General features: G+C 37.9%; 1 protein-coding gene across 1 annotated transcript; it reads left to right on the forward strand.

Annotated features, from left to right (window-relative positions):
* The first annotated feature begins 514 nt into the window (after positions 1-514).
* Positions 515-18,491, forward strand: LOC149945968 (glutathione S-transferase 1-like). Its single transcript, XM_090171957.1, has 5 exons — positions 515-761; positions 1,790-1,848; positions 2,503-2,644; positions 3,797-3,967; positions 18,297-18,491. Exons 1-5 carry the CDS (start codon positions 621-623, stop codon positions 18,438-18,440), a joined length of 657 nt encoding a protein of 218 aa, XP_090028083.1. The 5' UTR covers positions 515-620; the 3' UTR covers positions 18,441-18,491.

Below are 18,491 nucleotides of genomic sequence, written 5' to 3' on the forward strand. Positions count from 1 at the left end.
ACTCTATTGGAAAGTGAAAACTGTGGTTAACCCCCCCCCAAATAGTAGCCAATCCTGATTCATTTAAGAGTGAAGGGTTAATGTATATTATTTTGTCTAGGTCAATAAAAAGTTCATTGATATCAAATTTCCGCTGAGAATCCTATTCATTGTCAGTTAACTCTCTTCATTTCTTCTTTATTGCCAAACGAATTTCGCGCCCATTATAAATATATCGTGCACCAATCCCCGAACGGCAATTAGTAATTGCGAACGCTTGCATGTACCAAAATGAATGACTTAGAAGCGATAACAATTCACATATCTTAAATGATTTTAATCACAAAATATGAATAGTCACCTTGACAAAGTGTTTGGATAAGTTTAATCAGTGAACAGACAGTCGCGTGTAGTGATAAAATCCAGTCACTAATCAGCACAGTATCGTTACGTATATCACGAATATATTTATCGCTTGGTATTTGGTTGTCGTATTATTTCAAAAGAGACAAATGAAAAACCACGATTAAATTTCAGTTTGAAGATAACGTAAATTGATATGTTTAATATCTTTGAAGGCCCTATTTCGATTACTTCATTCAATTGAAGCAGTTTTGAGGGAGCGTTTACAATAATTGAAAATGTCCGTTATTTTGTACGAAAACCCGGCTAGTCCATTTTGTAGGTCGCTAAAGATAGTGGCCAAAATTATCGGCGTCGAATTCGAGATTAAAAATGTAAACGTGATGCGGAAAGAACATCTGACACCCGAATTTCTGAAGGTAAGTGTTTTACAACTTCATTTATATTTAAATATCTTATCTTATATTATATTTACGGTAAAGATAAGGTAAATTTAGCTAATTTTTTTATATGCTTATGGAATTTCTTGTAATATTTTGACTTTTCCAATTGTGAATTTCGTATTGGTGACAATGGCATAGACAGGGGGGCTATTTACGTTGTAAAACTCCCTCGATGTAGCTTTGACTATCCTAAAAGAACGCCTATTTTACATAGTTTGACCAAAAACCTTTAACGAATTTCAGGCAACGCTAATGATCGGTGAAATTCTTATCATATTTTAACTACTTTTTAGCTACCGCCACCTGAAAAGAAAACTTAAACCTTAAAAACTTCATATTAAGAAAAGCTATATTTAAGTTTTCCTTGATTATTATTGCAATTTTTCTAGAAATAAGGTAAATAAACTAAAGTCAAGGTTAAGGTTATATTTACCATTAAGTTAAAAGTAAGCATAGTGTAAAATAATTGAAGATCATATTTTGAATTCTAAGAACCTCGTTTGAGAAAAACGAGCCTCCAGTTGCTTGAGCTTTGCTCTCAGTTACCTGTATTCCCGCTAGACATTTGAATTCTACTAAATTTAAAAAAATTCAAGAGTTAAATTTTAAAGGACAAAAGCTAACCCTGATTGGAAAACGCTATGTACAATATCATTGATTGTTCCCAATTAGATCGGAGGTTAAAGGCTATAGTGAGTGTAGGGAGCTGTTGGCTAGCGTGGCATGAAGGGCTTCCCCCACCCTCCTACGCATTATAACGTGGCCACCTATTTAAAGGCATTAAACGTCGCTAGATGACATGGGCCTAAGGTGGTACCTTGGTTATTAGTCTATCTAATTCTTATTATTAGTATTAATATTATTTTTTGGGTAGTTTTAGGCCCTGGTAATTTCGTTTCTAACTTTTTTAAAAAAGAAATATTATTTGTGATAATTCTATATCTTTTACATTTTGTACAATAATTATAACAATTAAATACATGAAGCCATTGATATATTTACAGATTAACCCTTTTCACACAATTCCAGCAATTGATGATAATGGCTTTTATCTCGCTGAAAGGTAACTTACCTTATAGTACAATCAGAGGTCAATAAAAATGTAAGGTGTGGAACAGTTACATGAATGTTTCTAAATGATGTTTTAAAATTACGTGTTTCTACGTCATATTCGTCTTAGTCGTAATTGCACGGTTAATTCCAGGTCATTTGATTGTGATGTTATTTTCGTACATCTCAAAATCGACTGTGCACATTGAGTTGCAGAGGCGTCATAATTTGGTTATTGCTATAGGGGTTTATAGTTATCTAAAATGAAAATCTTTTGGTTAATAGAGTAAATTTATAAATGTAAAAATTTTCTAATTTTCTAACAGATTTTACTAGTGTATTTTTTTAAATTTAAATGGAAATCTAATATTATTTTCATTTTCACTTTTGAAGAACCACATTAACAACTGAGTTTATCGCGCTATCCTCTGGTATTAGGGCTGGAACACTAATTTTAATTAGTTAATTAAAATTAATTTTTAATATTTGTCCTACAATTTTTTAATAACGTAGGCGATTTATTTGAATTTTTTAAATTTGAAATATACTTTTGTAACAATGTCAAGTCAAAGTTTTCAAGATAGCTTAAATCTGCTCAGAAATTGATTCTTTACACGCCACGTACAACATAAAAACCATTTTCAATTTAGTTTATTTTATATCATAGCCGAGCTATCATGGCTTACCTGATTGACAAATATTCGCCCGATCACAAATTATATCCCCTTGATGTGGCTAAGAGGGCACTCGTTAACCAAGCACTCGATTTCGATTCTGGAACCATATCTGCCAATATCATGCGATATTTTGTAAGTAAATTCCAATGGTATAGAGAATATCCTTCTGTATTGGGTGTCTAATAAAGTCTTTTGTATCGCCTTCGGTATGAACCTAGCTAATTACTATTGCTAAATATTATTATCAAGAAGCTTTATACATCGATAAACGGGGAAACGTAAAACAGCATTGGCTGGTTGCCGTTGTTAAGAAAACGCGCCACAGAAACCAATTCATTCCCTCAAAAAACCGCAACGATGAAAACTTATTTTTTTACGAATTTTCCTATCGATTAATTTAATTTGCTTATAAATTTTTTGTATCAATGATTCGTAAATGGTTTCATTTATGTATTAGACATTTCGTAAAAATCTTGAGGCTTCGAAATTGAATTCTATTATTTGTAACATCATTTCACAAATGTTTGTTGTATTATGCCCTCAATTTTCATTTTGTCGAGCACGTAACCCTCAATTTTTTTATTTTATGAACCATTTCTAATTTTTTAATCAATAATGTGCCCCCAGTGGTGGATTAAGCACTGCTACACGAGTATATTGATACATTTTATCAGATGTACATAATATATCTCTTACGGTAGAATGTTATTTACGCATCTTGTTAATGTTACATTTTACATCTTTAAGCAAAGTAATAAAAGCCGTTAAATCTTTGTCACGATTAGGTGAAAAACTATATCTAAACGGAATTTGTGTCGAGCCGGCGAAGGTTCATATTCCATTTCAAAAGCCTCGATCGATACCTCTTTCGAAAGAGATATATTAATAGCTTTTCATTTTATTTAAATAAAGCTACATGTTTAACCAAAATACACATAGTGCTTCCAACTGTGATTTGCTATTTTGTCTGATTATCTATATTATCATTTATTTAATATCATGATTAGTTTTCCAGAGGTGAAGCCAAAACAAATTGGCTTAAATTTTGAATGGAATTTAGTGACTTATAGGTTAATGGTGCTATTATAATTTGGGGGGGTTTGAGTATTTGTTACGTAAATTGGGGGTGGGGTCAAAAAAGTCGATAAAACAAGTAATTAAGGATATTAAATATTAAGATTTTCAAGAATTGAAATGTGACGATACGATCTGCGAACCATACACAATTTCATAACCTGGTCAAGAAAGATTCATAGTAAAAATAATGATTTCCGATTTGAACAGAGAATCCGCGTGTTTCTGCGGCAAGAAGCTTCCGAAAGACAGATGGCGCGAATCAACGACAGTTTGCGAGTCATTGACGGCATTCTGGGAAAGCAGAAATACATCGCTTCGGACGAGTTGAGCATCGCGGATATTTCACTGAGAGCCATCTTCACTATTTTGGAAGTACCAGTATGTTTTCTTATTATTTCTATTTCCACCCATGAAAGTTGTCATGGTCTTAGTCAATTGTTCCAAGAATGTATTTATTGAAACTTGGACGATCCGAGGGCATCATGGTGGAATTTGCCCTCGGCAGGAATGGGAGGGGTAAGAAAAGAGTCCCCGACGGGCACCTCAACCACATCGGCAGACTTCAGTTTTAGGGAACTATAGAGATTACATGCAGCTAGGTTAAAGCCGGATGCACACATAAAGCTTGCGAACGAATTTCGAGCGCCCACGTATGCGTCGTTTTAAAAACAAAGTTCGCGCACGAGCAAGCTTAGCAAGATATGTGATAAATTAGGATTTTTTCTAATTTCACATGGCGTCGCTCTCTTCACTTCTCATGTGCGCAGCCGGGTTTACACCCATGGCACCACCTTAGGTCTAAGTCAGCTAGCGACATTTAACTCCTTTGAATTCAGGTGGCCGTGTAACGATGCGTTGGAGGTTTTTTTTTATTTATTATGGGAAGGAGCTAACTTTTTGAGCAGGGGGAGGATTGATAGCAACGACAAAAGTCGTGTCAACATTATCATTCAATATAAATACAGGCATTCTCTATCGACCAAAACGAGTAACACAGTAAAAAGGTTAAACGTACACATGAAAACGCGAAGGGATAAATGCCGTTGAAACTTTAATTAATTTCATTCGACTAAGGCTTATTTAGCGCTTCAGACAGCATGGATATATGCTGTTATATGAACTGCAAAAGCAATTCGAAATGGAAAACGAAATCTTTTACCCGCTTCCAAAACCTAAAACAAAATTGGATATTCACTTGCAAGTCCCTCACTACTAAAAAAATGTTCAGAACATTTAAAATGATACCTTTTAATCCGATCCAGTTTTAAGAAATCTGGTCTACCACATGAATTTATTCAACGCTGGCATTTTTCTAATTGAGTCTTTGATTTTGGAAATGGAAAAAAGCATATCCCTTTCATATAAACTTTCCCAGATGATATAACATCATTCCGACAGTCTTTGTAATAACATGCTTTTCTTTAACGCATTTTTAAATTGTAAACTGACGTTGAAAATTTAAAGAAAATGGTTGAGCCTTGCGCGAAAACTTCAAAAATCTAAAAGCTGACTACTAAAGGAAAAATCTAAAAGCTGACTACTAAAGGAAAATCACTTCAAGAACTCGAGCATGCGAGACTACAAAAAAGGGACATCCTCAATCCAGCTTGCGCTTCCACAGTTATTAGATACTCGATATCTCTATTATTTAGTTTTAATAGAAAAACGAAGTTTTGTCTTTAAAGGGCAGCGTTGCTTTGCTGTGCACTAAGACGGGTAGCATATTAACAATAAGAATGACAATTAGCAAGAATTATCAACGAACATATTTTCAAATCTGTTGGGCAATCATGATTAAGTTCATAGTAGAGCCATCTAGTGTCTAAGTGTGTTCAAGAGTTAAAATTCTACTAACAAGAATGTTGTATTCGAGATTATCTATATGTTGTATAACTGTGATACTCACCAATAGAGGGCGATACGGTTTCCGTAAACCATAACTGTTTAAGATAAACGACCGGTGTTTACCCTACCGCCCTCATGCGTAAGCCGGCAAGACAGCGGCTGCGTATGTCGGTATCTCCAGTCTAAATGTAATTATATTTCTTAGGTATTATTAAATCTATATTCATCTCAGTATTAAGCTTCATCATTAAGTTACAAACATAACAAAGAACGATATTCTACTCAAATGGGTTGCAAGTCCAAGTCTGATCGCGAAGAGTATCACTGTCGAAAAAAAGCTTCGGTAAGAAAATAAGCATCAAATCAATTGGAATTGTCATATATATTGTTTTTATGTTACTTATAATAGTAAAAATTATGTGATGTGTTTCTAAACTATTCATTTCGAAACCATTTTTGCCAAAAAACGTACACTTAATTGTTTGGCTAACGGTCCTGACTATTCGTGTTAAAATGCATAGTCATGCCTTTGAATTTGTGGGCGTAGGTACTTGAGTACTACCTAAACATAATAGTCTAGAAGATACGGGAAATAATCGTGTACTTTGTGATGAAAGCATGAAATTTTGTATATAAATACTTTGAGGTATATAAAACAAAAAAAAACATTAAGGGCATTCGCTATCGCTGTTTTGACAGTTTTAACAAGCAGTCAAAGTCGACGCAAAATAACTATTATTACCCCTTCGCTCCGCGCGTATCGTTTGTATTACGACGTAGCAGTGCGTTGATGATAATAAGTAAAAGAAAGATGATAATATCGGACAGTGATTAGGATACTCAATGAAACTTTGATTAAAATGCTTTTATTGATAGATAAAATAACACCAAAATGAACAATATAAACGAAAAGTTAAAAATGGGATTTCTTACATAAATCAGGCGTATCCTCGGGATACCTGGCAGCCATGGTGAGGGTTATACACTTAAAAATGGAGGCGGTAAAGAAAAATAAAGAGAGAACTTGCGTTAGGCGCTTAAATTTACTTGGAGATTTTATAAATTATTGGGGAGAGTAGCTCTAAACTTATGACTGGCGTGGAAAAGGTAGAAATCAGTTGAGATACTGTTATGGGTTGGGGTTCGGTTTTTATACTGGTTGGGATAAAGGAGTATTATTTGGGGCTCTCGACACGGGGTATTTCTCGCTCTCGGGACAGGAAATTAACAAAACACTCTAACTTAGTATTGGAGGAATTATTGGGGAGTATCGATTTAACATGATTTTTGGGGTTCTAGACTCAATTTTTAACTTGTCGGGGATTGGCGTATATGTCTAAACGTAGTTTTTCCGTCTCAGGGAATATTGAGGGGGGGGGGTTAAAGAAATTTTCAACGTTACTGTTTCGCAGTCAGGGGATGTTGTCTTCTTTTTGCTGGCTCTTTCTCTTGGTGTCTCGAATACCGGATTACTGCATAAGCGACTTGGATGACTTTATTTCTCGATAAAGAAGGGGGACCGACTGAATAACGTGCATCCTGATTTACGTGGAAAAGTTAGTAAAACCTGAATAACGTGGAAAAGTTAGTAAAACCTGAATAACGTGGAAACTGATTAATGAAGATGAAAAGCGTGGAATCTGAATAGCGTGGAATCTGAATAGCGTGGAAACTGAATAGCGTGGAAACTGAATAGCGTGGAAAAGATTCCTTTTGGCGTTGCTAGAAGTCGCCGCTAACTGAATTTTGAAGGCGTCGTTCTCCATATAAACAAGTTGGTCGAATCGTACCCATAATTTCACTCGCTGATTTCTTCAGTGTAACATTAAATATTTCTTCCTCTCTTTTCTCGACTTTTTTAGAGGCTGTTATTTTCTAAGATGATGTTAGCGATGGTGGTGATCACTTCACGCCGCTACTGACGGTTTTAAAACGTGCCGCGAAACGGAAATATCTCATCAACGGTGTATAAAGAAATTTCAATTGATACTTCGTTAGATAGGTATTGATCACCTCTATATTATGGGTAATTCCACGAGAGATTGACTTGTTCACCCTACCATCGTGAAATTTAGTGAAAACTTGTATTTCCCTTGTCCTAACGTAGCCAAATTGGGAATTTTTGGAGCGTATCTCATGTCTGCAACTCTGTTTCTCAGAAACTACCCCACCTATGCGGTTGACTTTCAGATAGTCGTAAGGCACTTCCGGTCACTAGCAGACAAAAACTTATCTCGTGGCTGGACGGGAACGGTGGACGGCAGAGAATTGCTGCCCTACGTATAACTTGTGCTTACCTGACTGTCTCGAGCGATGTGCTAAGGATCCTTGCTGGTATATAAACATTAGACCTGGTGGTGAATCGGGAAGCTGCTGTATTCAGGTCCTTCTGTTCAGAGAAGACAGCAAGCATTGTGAGATGGAGTTACAAGGTGGTAACTACCTCTACCCAGGTGACCCACGGGAGGACCACCCAGCGGTCAAGGGAATTATAAACATCAAAGAGCAACTACCAATAGGGTAGAGGTGTTAAATGACGGTTCGTTGTCCAGTAGGGGTGCAAGCGTGGCTTTTGTTGTGTATAGGAACGGTGTAGAGGTCTATAACGTGGTCAGTTGCATTAATGAAAAAGTGGATGCGTTTTCTCTGGAGTTCTTAGCAATACATGAAAGTATTTGCTGGTTAAGGGCGCAAGGTCAACGTCCAGGTGATGTTGCAACGATTTTTACGGATTGTCTTTTTTGCTATTAACGCAATAAGCAATCATTAAAACAATCATGGCTTATGCCATAAAATGCGTAAGATGTTGAAAAGGATGGTGACGCTGGTCACGTTTACTTGGATAAAGTCACACACTGGGTATGTAGGGAATGAGAGAGCTTACTTTCTTGCATATACTTAATTGTTTATGTCTTTTAGGAAGCGACTCCTAATTTTGTATACAGATCGGAGGCTCGGCCAGTACAAATGATGATAAGCCCCTGTAATGCTTAGGCAGTGCCCGAGGTGTATAAATACAATAGTCTGATGCCGGCGGCGGCGGTCCCTTAATCGGTCAGATAACTGGTGGCTTTACCGGGAAGTCAGGGTCCGGCTTTTGTAACCCATAAGACCGGTGGCGCACAAGGAGATGTTAGCTCCGTTCAAATGGTCCTATCTCATCCTCCGACTTCGGTCCGGAAGGCGCTGGTAACTGGGTTTCGGCTCAGGCTAACGGAGAGGGTACAGGCAAACTGGCCGCCTCGAAGCATTGGTTAGCCTGCTGTGGTCTATGAGGCGGAGAGGTCCTTTTCCCGGTCTTTTGGGGGAACAACGGGTGTCCGGTGCAAACTGTGCCGGGTAACGTGGGCCTCTGTGTTTCCTGTCGTTCCCCTCCGAAATAATATTTTATTTTATAAATCTAATCAGGAATTTGAGAAAATTCGAGGTCGGAAGTTAGAGCGTCGTGGATAGGGTGTTGGCTGGAGTTTCACCTTCTGCTGGGTTGAGCGGCTTGCGCCGAAGGTGAGACCGTCAGTGGTAGGGTTCTCTACCTGCCTTGGCTGTTCTGTCACCTGTCCAGGCTGTGGACGTTGGCGTAAGGTATTATGATGTTAGACCCCCGGCGGCTTTGGTTAAACGGAACGGCTTTCTGCGGCTGCGGCTGGATGGAACGGCTAGCGGCGGCTGCGGCTCGACGGGAGCGGCTGGATGAAACGGCTAACTGCGGCTGCAGTGTTTTGGAGAACCGGTATATAAATTCTGATCACATGGCTGCGGCTGGACGGGGCGGCGGGCGGTGGTTGCGGATGGACGGGAATGGCTGGCGGCGTCAGAACTCGTTGTAGAAGCGGCTTATAAGACTTATAAGTCGGACTCATTCTCCCTCCCAAATAATGTTTATTTTATAAATCTAATCAGGTATTTGAGAAATGTTCGAGGTCGGAAGTAATAACGTCGTGGCTGGACGGGTACGGTTGGCCGCGGTGGCTGGATGGGAGTGGCTGATTGCGGCTATGGCTGGATGAAACGGCTAGCTCTAGCTGCGGCGGTTTAGAGCACCGGTCTATAAATTCTGACCACCTGGCTGCAGCTAGACGGCAATGGCTGGCTGCAGCTAGACGGCAATGGCTGGCTGTGACTGCGGCTGGACGGAACGGCTGGCGGTGGCTGCGGATGGACGGGAATGGCTTGCGGCGTCAGAACTCGTTGTAGAAGTGGCTTATTAGACTTGAAGTCGGACTCATTCTCCCGAACAAATAATATTTTATTTTATAAATCTGATCAGGAATTTGAGAAAAGTTCGAGGTCGGAAGTTATAGCGTCGTGGCTGGACGGGAACGGTTGGCGGCGGTGGCGGAACGGCTGGCGCTGTCAAGACAGGAACGTACTAATTTTGTTTTGTTGTATACTTTTGCCATTAGTGTTAATATCATATACTCTTGACCTACACCAACGAATATAATATATAAATTGCCCTGACTTATAGAAAATACTGCTCTTGACCATCTTGTTGTCGCGTATAAGGAGTAATGTTTAGCACATTAGTAAAAGTTAATTACATGTAATTCGAATGTTCAATACGTCCGACTTGAAATTGACCATCTTGTTGTCGCGTATAAGGAGTAATGTTTAGCACATTAGTAAAAGTTAATTACATGTAATTCGAATGTTCAATACGTCCGACTTGAAATTTCAACCCCTAATAGATAAAAACTAGCCCTTGTGGTTTAAGAGTAATAATAATTAAAACTAACCTTTAACCCCATATAAATTTTGAGCGATACATAATAAATTTAGTTTATACAGATCATAGAATCAATTAAAAACAGAATCTAAATATTTAGATATGAAAAATTTTAATTAGTGTTTATAGTGTTATTTTATAAAATAGAAATATTTATTCTTCTGGTAAATAGTTTTTGCAGAAATACTTCGGCACTTCATTAGGTAATTATTCACAGTTTCCTTCACATGGCTTCAAACAAGTGAAACAAATCCAGTCTTAACAATTCTTGCATTTTAATCCTTCATCGTTCTTTTTCTTCATACTCTGAAGTTAATCACATGTAGCGCATCTTTTTCCACGCTTAGACGAGGGGCAGGTCACTTCCATTTTGGGTGCGTCTTAATCATAGTAAAATGATTAAATCAGGGTAATCGTGATTAAATCAGGGTTATGAAGATTAGAAAATCTAATCACGATTTAATCAATCTAATCATAATTTAAACAAGATTTAATCATCAGGATTTATTTTTTAATCCGGATTAAATCATTTAACCAGATTGAATCGAGATTTATAATTAAAATTAAAACTTAAGTACGATAATTTAATATTAATTGTTAATATTGATGGTTCTATCGTAAATGTATTTGATTGAAATGATAAAAAATTAACTTATCGCATTTTATTTAAAACATCCGAAAACACCACAGCTTTGTAACAAGTTGTCACAGCTTAGTTACACGAGTTATCACAGCTTAGTAATTAAGGTAACATTGTACTACTTTTTTCATGTAACATTATTCTAATCCGCTCGTTCTAATCAGGCACAATTGTAATCATTCTATTAACCAATATAATCTTTCTGATTCTCCTTCAAATTTCTAATCGCGATTTAATCATTCTAATCATTATTAAATCGTTTATTTTAATCAGATTTTTTCATTTAATCATGATTAAGTCAGATTTAAACATTATAATCATGATTAAACGTTATTTAATCAACAGTGATTAAATTGAATTTAATCAAAATAATCGCGATTAAATCGGATTTAATCTTTCGAGGGGTGCGTCGTTAATCAAGGAAGTGACCTGCCCCTCAGATTTAACAGTTTTCTTCCAAATTTTCTCTCTTAATTTTTTTACACTTCGTTTTCTCGGGCAAACGTTTCTATTTGAAGTTTTGCTTCTTCAAAATACTTCATACATTCAGCACTTGTTAGATGTTGTAGAGTTTCTTGACTTTCCGTGCCGAAGTTTTATTAAATTCAATTCGTTTTGGATAAGTTATAAAAGGGAATATAAATTACCAATACATATTCTTAAAGAATTAATGAATAATAAGATAATTATATAACTGACTTCATCTAAATCAGTGGGGATCTTAATTTTGGGGTGGTGGAGTGGTTAGCACTTTCGCCATCGCAGCAAGAGGAGCCAGGTTCGATCCCAGCTTGTGGCACTGGGTGAAAACTCGAAACAACTCCTTCTGCGTAGAGTTTGCAAGTTCTCTCCCCACTGTTTTAAGGGGTTTTCCCCCGAGTTCTTCGGTTTCCCCTTCCATAAAAACTTGTCTAGGTTAACGGTTATAGTTAGTGTAGGGAGTTGTTGGTTCGATCTCGTGGCATGCAGGGCTTGCCACCACCCTCCTACGCATTGTAACCCGGCCACCTGAATTAAGGGCTTCAAAAGTCGCATGATGACTTAGGCCTAAGGTGGTGCCTTGGGTATTAGCCTAGCTGATTATTTATTTGTTTTTCAACAGCCCTTTTCCGGGCCGCTACCCAGGCTGAAACGAAGAAAAGATCCAAATCCTCGGCACTTGAGTAACCCTATATGTTTAAAGCAGTGGCCATCGAAACTCTTGGCTCCTTCGGTTTGGAACTGACCAACGCTATAGGTCGTAGGATTCGATCCGTCACTCAGTTTACTACTTAATCCAGCGCTTCGCCGTCGCGGTTCAACGAGGTAATGCCTCTTCGACACTGCACACCTTCCCACCGGGAACTTCCCTGGATGACTATTAGGTCCATCTTCAGTTTTTTGGAAATAGTAAAATTGTTAATAGTTCATTATAAATAAATTACACCAAGTGACAATTAAAACTCTCAAAATAATTACAACTTGGACTTAAAAAGCTAGGGAAGCACTGATTCTATGATCTGTATAAATTATATTTAATTCTTATGTATCGCTCGAAATTTATTTAGAATAAAAGTTAATTTTAATTTTAAATACTTGATGTAAACTCTATTACCAAAAGTATACAAGAAATCAAAAAATAATTACGAGTTCTGTCGCTGTCGTATGTGCCGGTCTTTACGCCGCCAGCCGTTCCCGTCCAGCCACGACGCTATAACTTCCAACCTCAAACTTTTCTCAAATTCCGGATCAGATTTATAAAGTAAAATTTTATTTGGGAGGGAGAACGAGTCCGACTCCGAGTCTAATAAGCCGCTTCTACAACGAGTTCTGATGCCGCCAACCGTTCCCGTCCAGCCACGACGCTATAACTTCCAACCTTGAACTTTTCTCAAATTCCTGATCAGATTTATAAAATAAAATATTATCTGGGAGGGAGAACGAGTCCGACTCCGCGTCTAATAAGCCGCTTCTACAACGAGTTCCGACCTCGAACTTTTCTCAAATTCCTGATCAGATTTATAAAATAAAATATTATCTGGGAGGGAGAACGAGTCCGACTCCGCGTCTAATAAGCCGCTTCTACAACGAGTTCCGACCTCGAACTTTTCTCAAATTCCTGATCAGATTTATAAAATAAAATATTATCTGGGAGGGAGAACGAGTCCGACTCCGAGTCTAATAAGCCGCTTCTACAACGAGTTCTGATGCCGCCAACCGTTCCCGTCCAGCCACGACGCTATAACTTCCAACCTTGAACTTTTCTCAAATTCCTGATCAGATTTATAAAATAAAATATTATTTGGGAGGGAGAACGAGTCCGGCTCCGGGTCTAATAAGCCGCTTCTACAACGAGTTCCGACCTCGAACTTATCTCAAATTCCTGATCAGATTTATAAAATATAATATTATTTTAATGATTGTGAGACTGTAATTTAGTATCTGTTTTTTAAAAATTATATATTGTCGAGAGAAAGACCATAGTTATTTGGTGAAACAGTGAGGTTATCTTGCGATTGACTTTTGGTAAGATGCAAAATGATTTTCCACACACATGCGTAGGTCGCTTCCGGTCATTCGCAGATCTCTTCGCTCATTCGCTGACCACTCCCGCTCACTTGCAGACCATAACTCAAGTCATGGATTTTCCAAGTCCAACTTTACTATAATTCTTTAAATTTCATTAAAAAATCTGCGACTACATAAATTTTACCTCGTATAGTGAATTTTGAAACCTAATTGGCTATAACCCAATTTCCTTTGACAAATATTGTTCCACCAGTTCACTCATAAACTTCATTTCTAGTCTAAAAATAATTTTTCTAAAGATAGTGTCACTCGTTCTTAGACAATTAATATAATAATAATATTTAATTTATATTTCTTTGTTAATTAACCTTTTTTTAAGAAATTTTCGTTATATAAAATCTTATCTTACTATTTTATAAAATTTATTTATTTTTGTTTTAAAACTATAGTCAGGGCCGTCTTTATACTTTTGCCGCCAAAAAATCTGCCACCCTTTTATTTATACAAAATCGTAAGTCTTTTCGGTGCAATGCATAAATAGGCCCTATATTTATCAAATAAAAAGAATTTCGAGAAAAGAGAAGAAGCAATAATACAAATGAAACAATTTGTACGATTTTGCCCAACTTGTTTAAATGGAAAAAGACGCCTTTAAAATTCAGACAGTGGCGACTTTTAGCAACGACAAGGGGAAACATTTCCACGCTATTCAGTTTCCGCGCTATTCAGTTTCCGCGCTATTCAGTTTCCACGTTATTCAGTTTCCACGCTATTCAGTTTCCACGCTATTCAGTTTCCACGCTATTCAGTTTCCACGCTATTCAGTTTCCACGCTTTTCAGTTTCCACGCTATTCAGTTTCCAATCTATTCAGTTTCCGCGCTATTCAGTTTCCACGTTATTCAGTTTCCACGCTATTCAGTTTCCACGCTATTCAGTTTCCACGCTATTCAGTTTCCACGCTATTCAGTTTCCACGCTATTCAGTTTCCACGCTATTCAGTTTCCACGTTATTCAGTTTCCAATCTATTCAGTTTCCACGCTATTCAGTTTCCACGCTATTCAGTTTCCACGCTATTCAGTTTCCAATCTATTCAGTTTCCGCGCTATTCAGTTTCCGCGCTATTCAGTTTCCACGTTATTCAGTTTCAACGCTATTCAGTTTCCACGCTATTCAGTTTCCAATCTATTCAGTTTCCACGCTATTCAGTTTCCACGCTATTCAGTTTCCACGCTATTCAGTTTCCACGCTATTCAGTTTCCACGCTATTCAGTTTCCAATCTATTAAGTTTCCGCGCTATTCAGTTTCCGCGCTATTCAGTTTCCACGTTATTCAGTTTCCACGCTATTCAGTTTCCAATCTATTCAGTTTCCACGCTATTCAGTTTCCACGCTATTCAGTTTCCACGCTATTCAGTTTCCACGCTATTCAGTTTCCACGCTATTCAGTTTCCACGCTATTCAGTTTCCACGCTATTCAGTTTCCACGCTATTCAGTTTCCAATCTATTCAGTTTCCGCGCTATTCAGTTTCCGCGCTATTCAGTTTCCACGTTATTCAGTTTCCACGCTATTCAGTTTCCACGCTATTCAGTTTCCAATCTATTCAGTTTCCACGCTATTCAGTTTCCACGCTATTCAGTTTCCACGCTATTCAGTTTCCACGCTATTCAGTTTCAACGCTATTCAGTTTCCACGCTATTCAGTTTCCACGCTATTCAGTTTCCACGCTATTCAAGCGCTGGCATTTTCCACGTAAATCAGGATGCCCGTTATTTAGTTTCCACATTATTCAGCGTCTCCAAGAAGGGGACGGTACCCAGGAATGTCCTTTGCCAGTGGATGATACTTCGACGACAGTTGGGTTTGGATGGGTGCCTTTAGTTGACTTGATCTGCTGATAGTTATTCCATCACTAGGAAAACGTTCTTGGATTTAGGGATTCATTTGAAATTAAACGCGATGGGCATTTCGGCTCTTTTGGATTGACCGTGAAATTTGTGCATTATGCATCTTTTATTTGACTACGTTCTTGGGACATCGCGGCCTGAGCCCGGACTGGGTTGGGGATCTCTCCTAGTTCCGATTCTGTTCGAACTCTTCTTGTTAGAATCTTTTTGTTTCCTTTGCGTTCTCTGGTTTTGTTGTTCTTCCGTCTAGGGGGGGGGGGGAGTCGGGTGTCGGAAGTGTAGGCTTGGTAGTGGTTTTTACTTGCAGTTATGGTTTCCTGGGGGGGGTTGGAAGGCGGCGTTATTTTCTATCGGAGGGGTCTCTGTTTCTACCCCTTTGGATGACTTTCTATTTTTCGTCCTTGGCAACTATGTTTGAGGGATTTTTCCAGAGCCGAATATGATCTTTCACACTGTAAGGCAGAGGTTAGGTCGGCCGTCATATAGTTTGCGTGGAAAAGGGGGGAAAATTCGAACGCTCCTTCTTGCCCAGAACTGTCACCTCATGGTGCAATCTGACCTTCTGGGTGGATTTTCTATTTTTACCTGGTGCCGGATTGTCTATCAGGGGGAAGGTAATACTAAGGTTGGACAATGAATAGAATAGATTCGCTAAATTCTGGTTTTAAATAAACTTTTCAGTTTTATGGGTTTTTTAATTTAATTTTAATATTTAGAAATGAAAAATTATATCTATTTTCTGGGATTTTTCTGGGGCTTTCTAACCAAATCACGCATGACATACCAAGTATAGTAGGGGTTAATTAAGTGTATTAAAGGCTTTTTATTAATTGGGGATTTTTGATTAAACTTAATTTATACTATGGGAAATTATCGAATATATGATTATGGGATACACAAAACGAATGATTTTTAAAAATACAAAAAAATATGAACCTTAAAACTTTTTAGTTTTTTTTTTATCTTGCCACATGGCGCCACAGGGCTAACACTATGTACCGTATTGAACGACCCTCGCGAAATGCCTTCTTAGTGCATGGATTAAATAACCTTAGATTATAAGGTAAGGTTATTTAATCCATGCTTAGTGTGACGAAAGAGACGCTTAGGCTATAAAGAAGAGACGGGGGTCTGCATATAAAGGTGAACTACGCATCTAAGACGAAGATTCACGGTAAAAAAAAAAACAATTTTTATCGATTCAGTATACATATTTTAGATCTTTATTTATTGAGATGTATACAGGGTGTCTCAATTTGTTCAATCAGGGCTTTTTGTCTCAAAAATTGTTTATCCTAGTGTTATTATCAGGGTATATGTGTTAGGTATGGAAGGCTTTGGTTTCTAAATTTTTGAAAAATCGAAAGACCTAGTTTTCACCGAGTTTGGAGGTCAAAGAAAAAAAAACAGTTTTACAAGAAGCCTTTAACGAATTGTAGGAAACGTATGCTTTTCAGGTATACATTTAAAATAAAAAAATAATAATTAGCCACAGTGACAAATCTATATTAATGACTTTTACAAAATGTTTTAAGAAACTCCGCCTTCTGACGCAATTGCACAAATATGCACGGTGTTGAATTTTTTTGAAATGCACCCCGAACGATTTCTGGAGGAATGGGGACGACATGCTTTGATGATTCTTTGTATTCAGTCTTCAACGCTCGTCACAGGTGTTTGGTAAACGTATTCCTTTATGAAACCCCAAAGGGAAAAGTCGCGTGGTGTTAGATCCGGGGACCTTGCAGGCCCACGAACAGGACCGTTTCTTCCGATCCATCTTCCAGGAAACTCGTCGTTTAGATACGCAACAACATCACGATGTTGGTGAGCTGGTGCCCAATCTTGCTGGAACCAGATACGTCTGTACTCAGCCAGGGGAATGTCGTCCAACTCGTTGGATATTTTAAGGAACTCCAAGTAGTTTTGTCCGTTCAGACGATTTGGCAGGAAGAACGGGCCAATTAGTCTGTGTTTTAACGGACTAGCCCACACATTTAAGCGAAACTGCACTTGGTGGCGGTGAAGGAATCTCCAGTGTTGATTTTCGTATTCCAACAAGTGGCTGTTCTGACGGTTGAATGACCCATCTTTTCCGAACGAACACTGGTCGGACTGCAGTAGTTGAGCGTGATTATTCTGGTTGTCAGCCATGAGGCAAAACCAGTTGCAGAAGTCAAGTCGGCGCTGTCTGTCACCATCATGCAGTGCTTGGTGGAGTGTTACTCAGTAAGTATGAAAATGGTGTCTGTTGAGTGTTCTCCAAACGTAGTTTCTATCCAACCCAAAGTCGTAGCTGGCAGTACTGATGCTCGCTCGAGGATAGGTGACAAAGTAGACAAGGATAGTGTTTTTCATGTCGATGTCCTGATGGCCAACACCACGAAACCTCGGATTGATACTACCCCAGTTGTAGAAGTCGTGGACCACTCCAAGAACAGTCAATGACTTGGTCTGCAATTGGAAAATCGTCGTCTAAATAATCGACCTACTAGGGTAGCGTTACGACGACCTTCTCCATAACATAACTCTAACATATGAGCGCGCTAAGATGGCGGCGACTTTGACAGCTTGTCTAAACTGTGAAAACAGAGATAGCGAATGCCCTTAATGTGTTTTTGGTTTTATATACCTCAAAGTGTTTATACACAAAATTTCATGCTTTCAACACCAAGCGCACGATTTCGTTTAAATACGCCTACCATCTTCTAGACCATAAGAAATGCATAGTCGTGCCTTTGAATTTGTACTACCTAAACGTAGAAATCAGGTGTTCAAGTATCTCGAACTGCGAATATTTATTTCTCAATATCTTGATTTCGATAAAAATGTAAAAAAATAAATTTCGCCGAAATAACAGAAATATCGGCAAGTTCTAAGAAAATTTATTCTGATAAATATCGGAAAAATGAAATATAATTGTTGAGTATATTCATAAATTATAATTGAAAATCTGAAAATTTTCCAAATTATTAGAAATATTGGTAAAAGCCAAAAATACAAAATATCCCAAAACTAAATGTAACTAATTATTATAATTTAATACTTCTAGAACATAATTTTTTTCGTTTCCGCTTAGAGTTTCAAGTATCCCCTGAGTGATTTCAAAAATTTGCAAGAGTGGGCTTCAAGGATGCGTCAAGAGATTCCTTTTTACGATGAAATGAACGGGAATGCCCTGGAGCAATTAAATTCCTTCGCACGCTCGATGCTAGAGTCGTGAAGAAAATCTTTCTTATTTTGATTTAATTTAATAAATACAATTGGGGTTTGT

The sequence above is a fragment of the Leiobunum rupestre genome, chromosome 4 (assembly GCF_980474605.1).
Source record: "Leiobunum rupestre chromosome 4, qqLeiRupe1.1.hap1, whole genome shotgun sequence".
In the NCBI taxonomy this organism is placed as follows: domain Eukaryota; kingdom Metazoa; phylum Arthropoda; class Arachnida; order Opiliones; family Sclerosomatidae; genus Leiobunum; species Leiobunum rupestre.

What these genes read in the sequence shown, in the direction of transcription:
- LOC149945968 (XM_090171957.1), top strand. Translation starts at nt 621, where the DNA reads ATGTCCGTTATTTTGTACGAAAACCCGGCTAGTCCATTTTGTAGGTCG. An exon ending in GGCTTTTATCTCGCTGAAAG is followed by an intron (nt 1,849 to 2,502) that starts GTAACTTACCTT and finishes TTTATATCATAG; the next exon opens with CCGAGCTATCATGGCTTACC. An exon ending in CCAATATCATGCGATATTTT is followed by an intron (nt 2,645 to 3,796) that starts GTAAGTAAATTC and finishes CGATTTGAACAG; the next exon opens with AGAATCCGCGTGTTTCTGCG.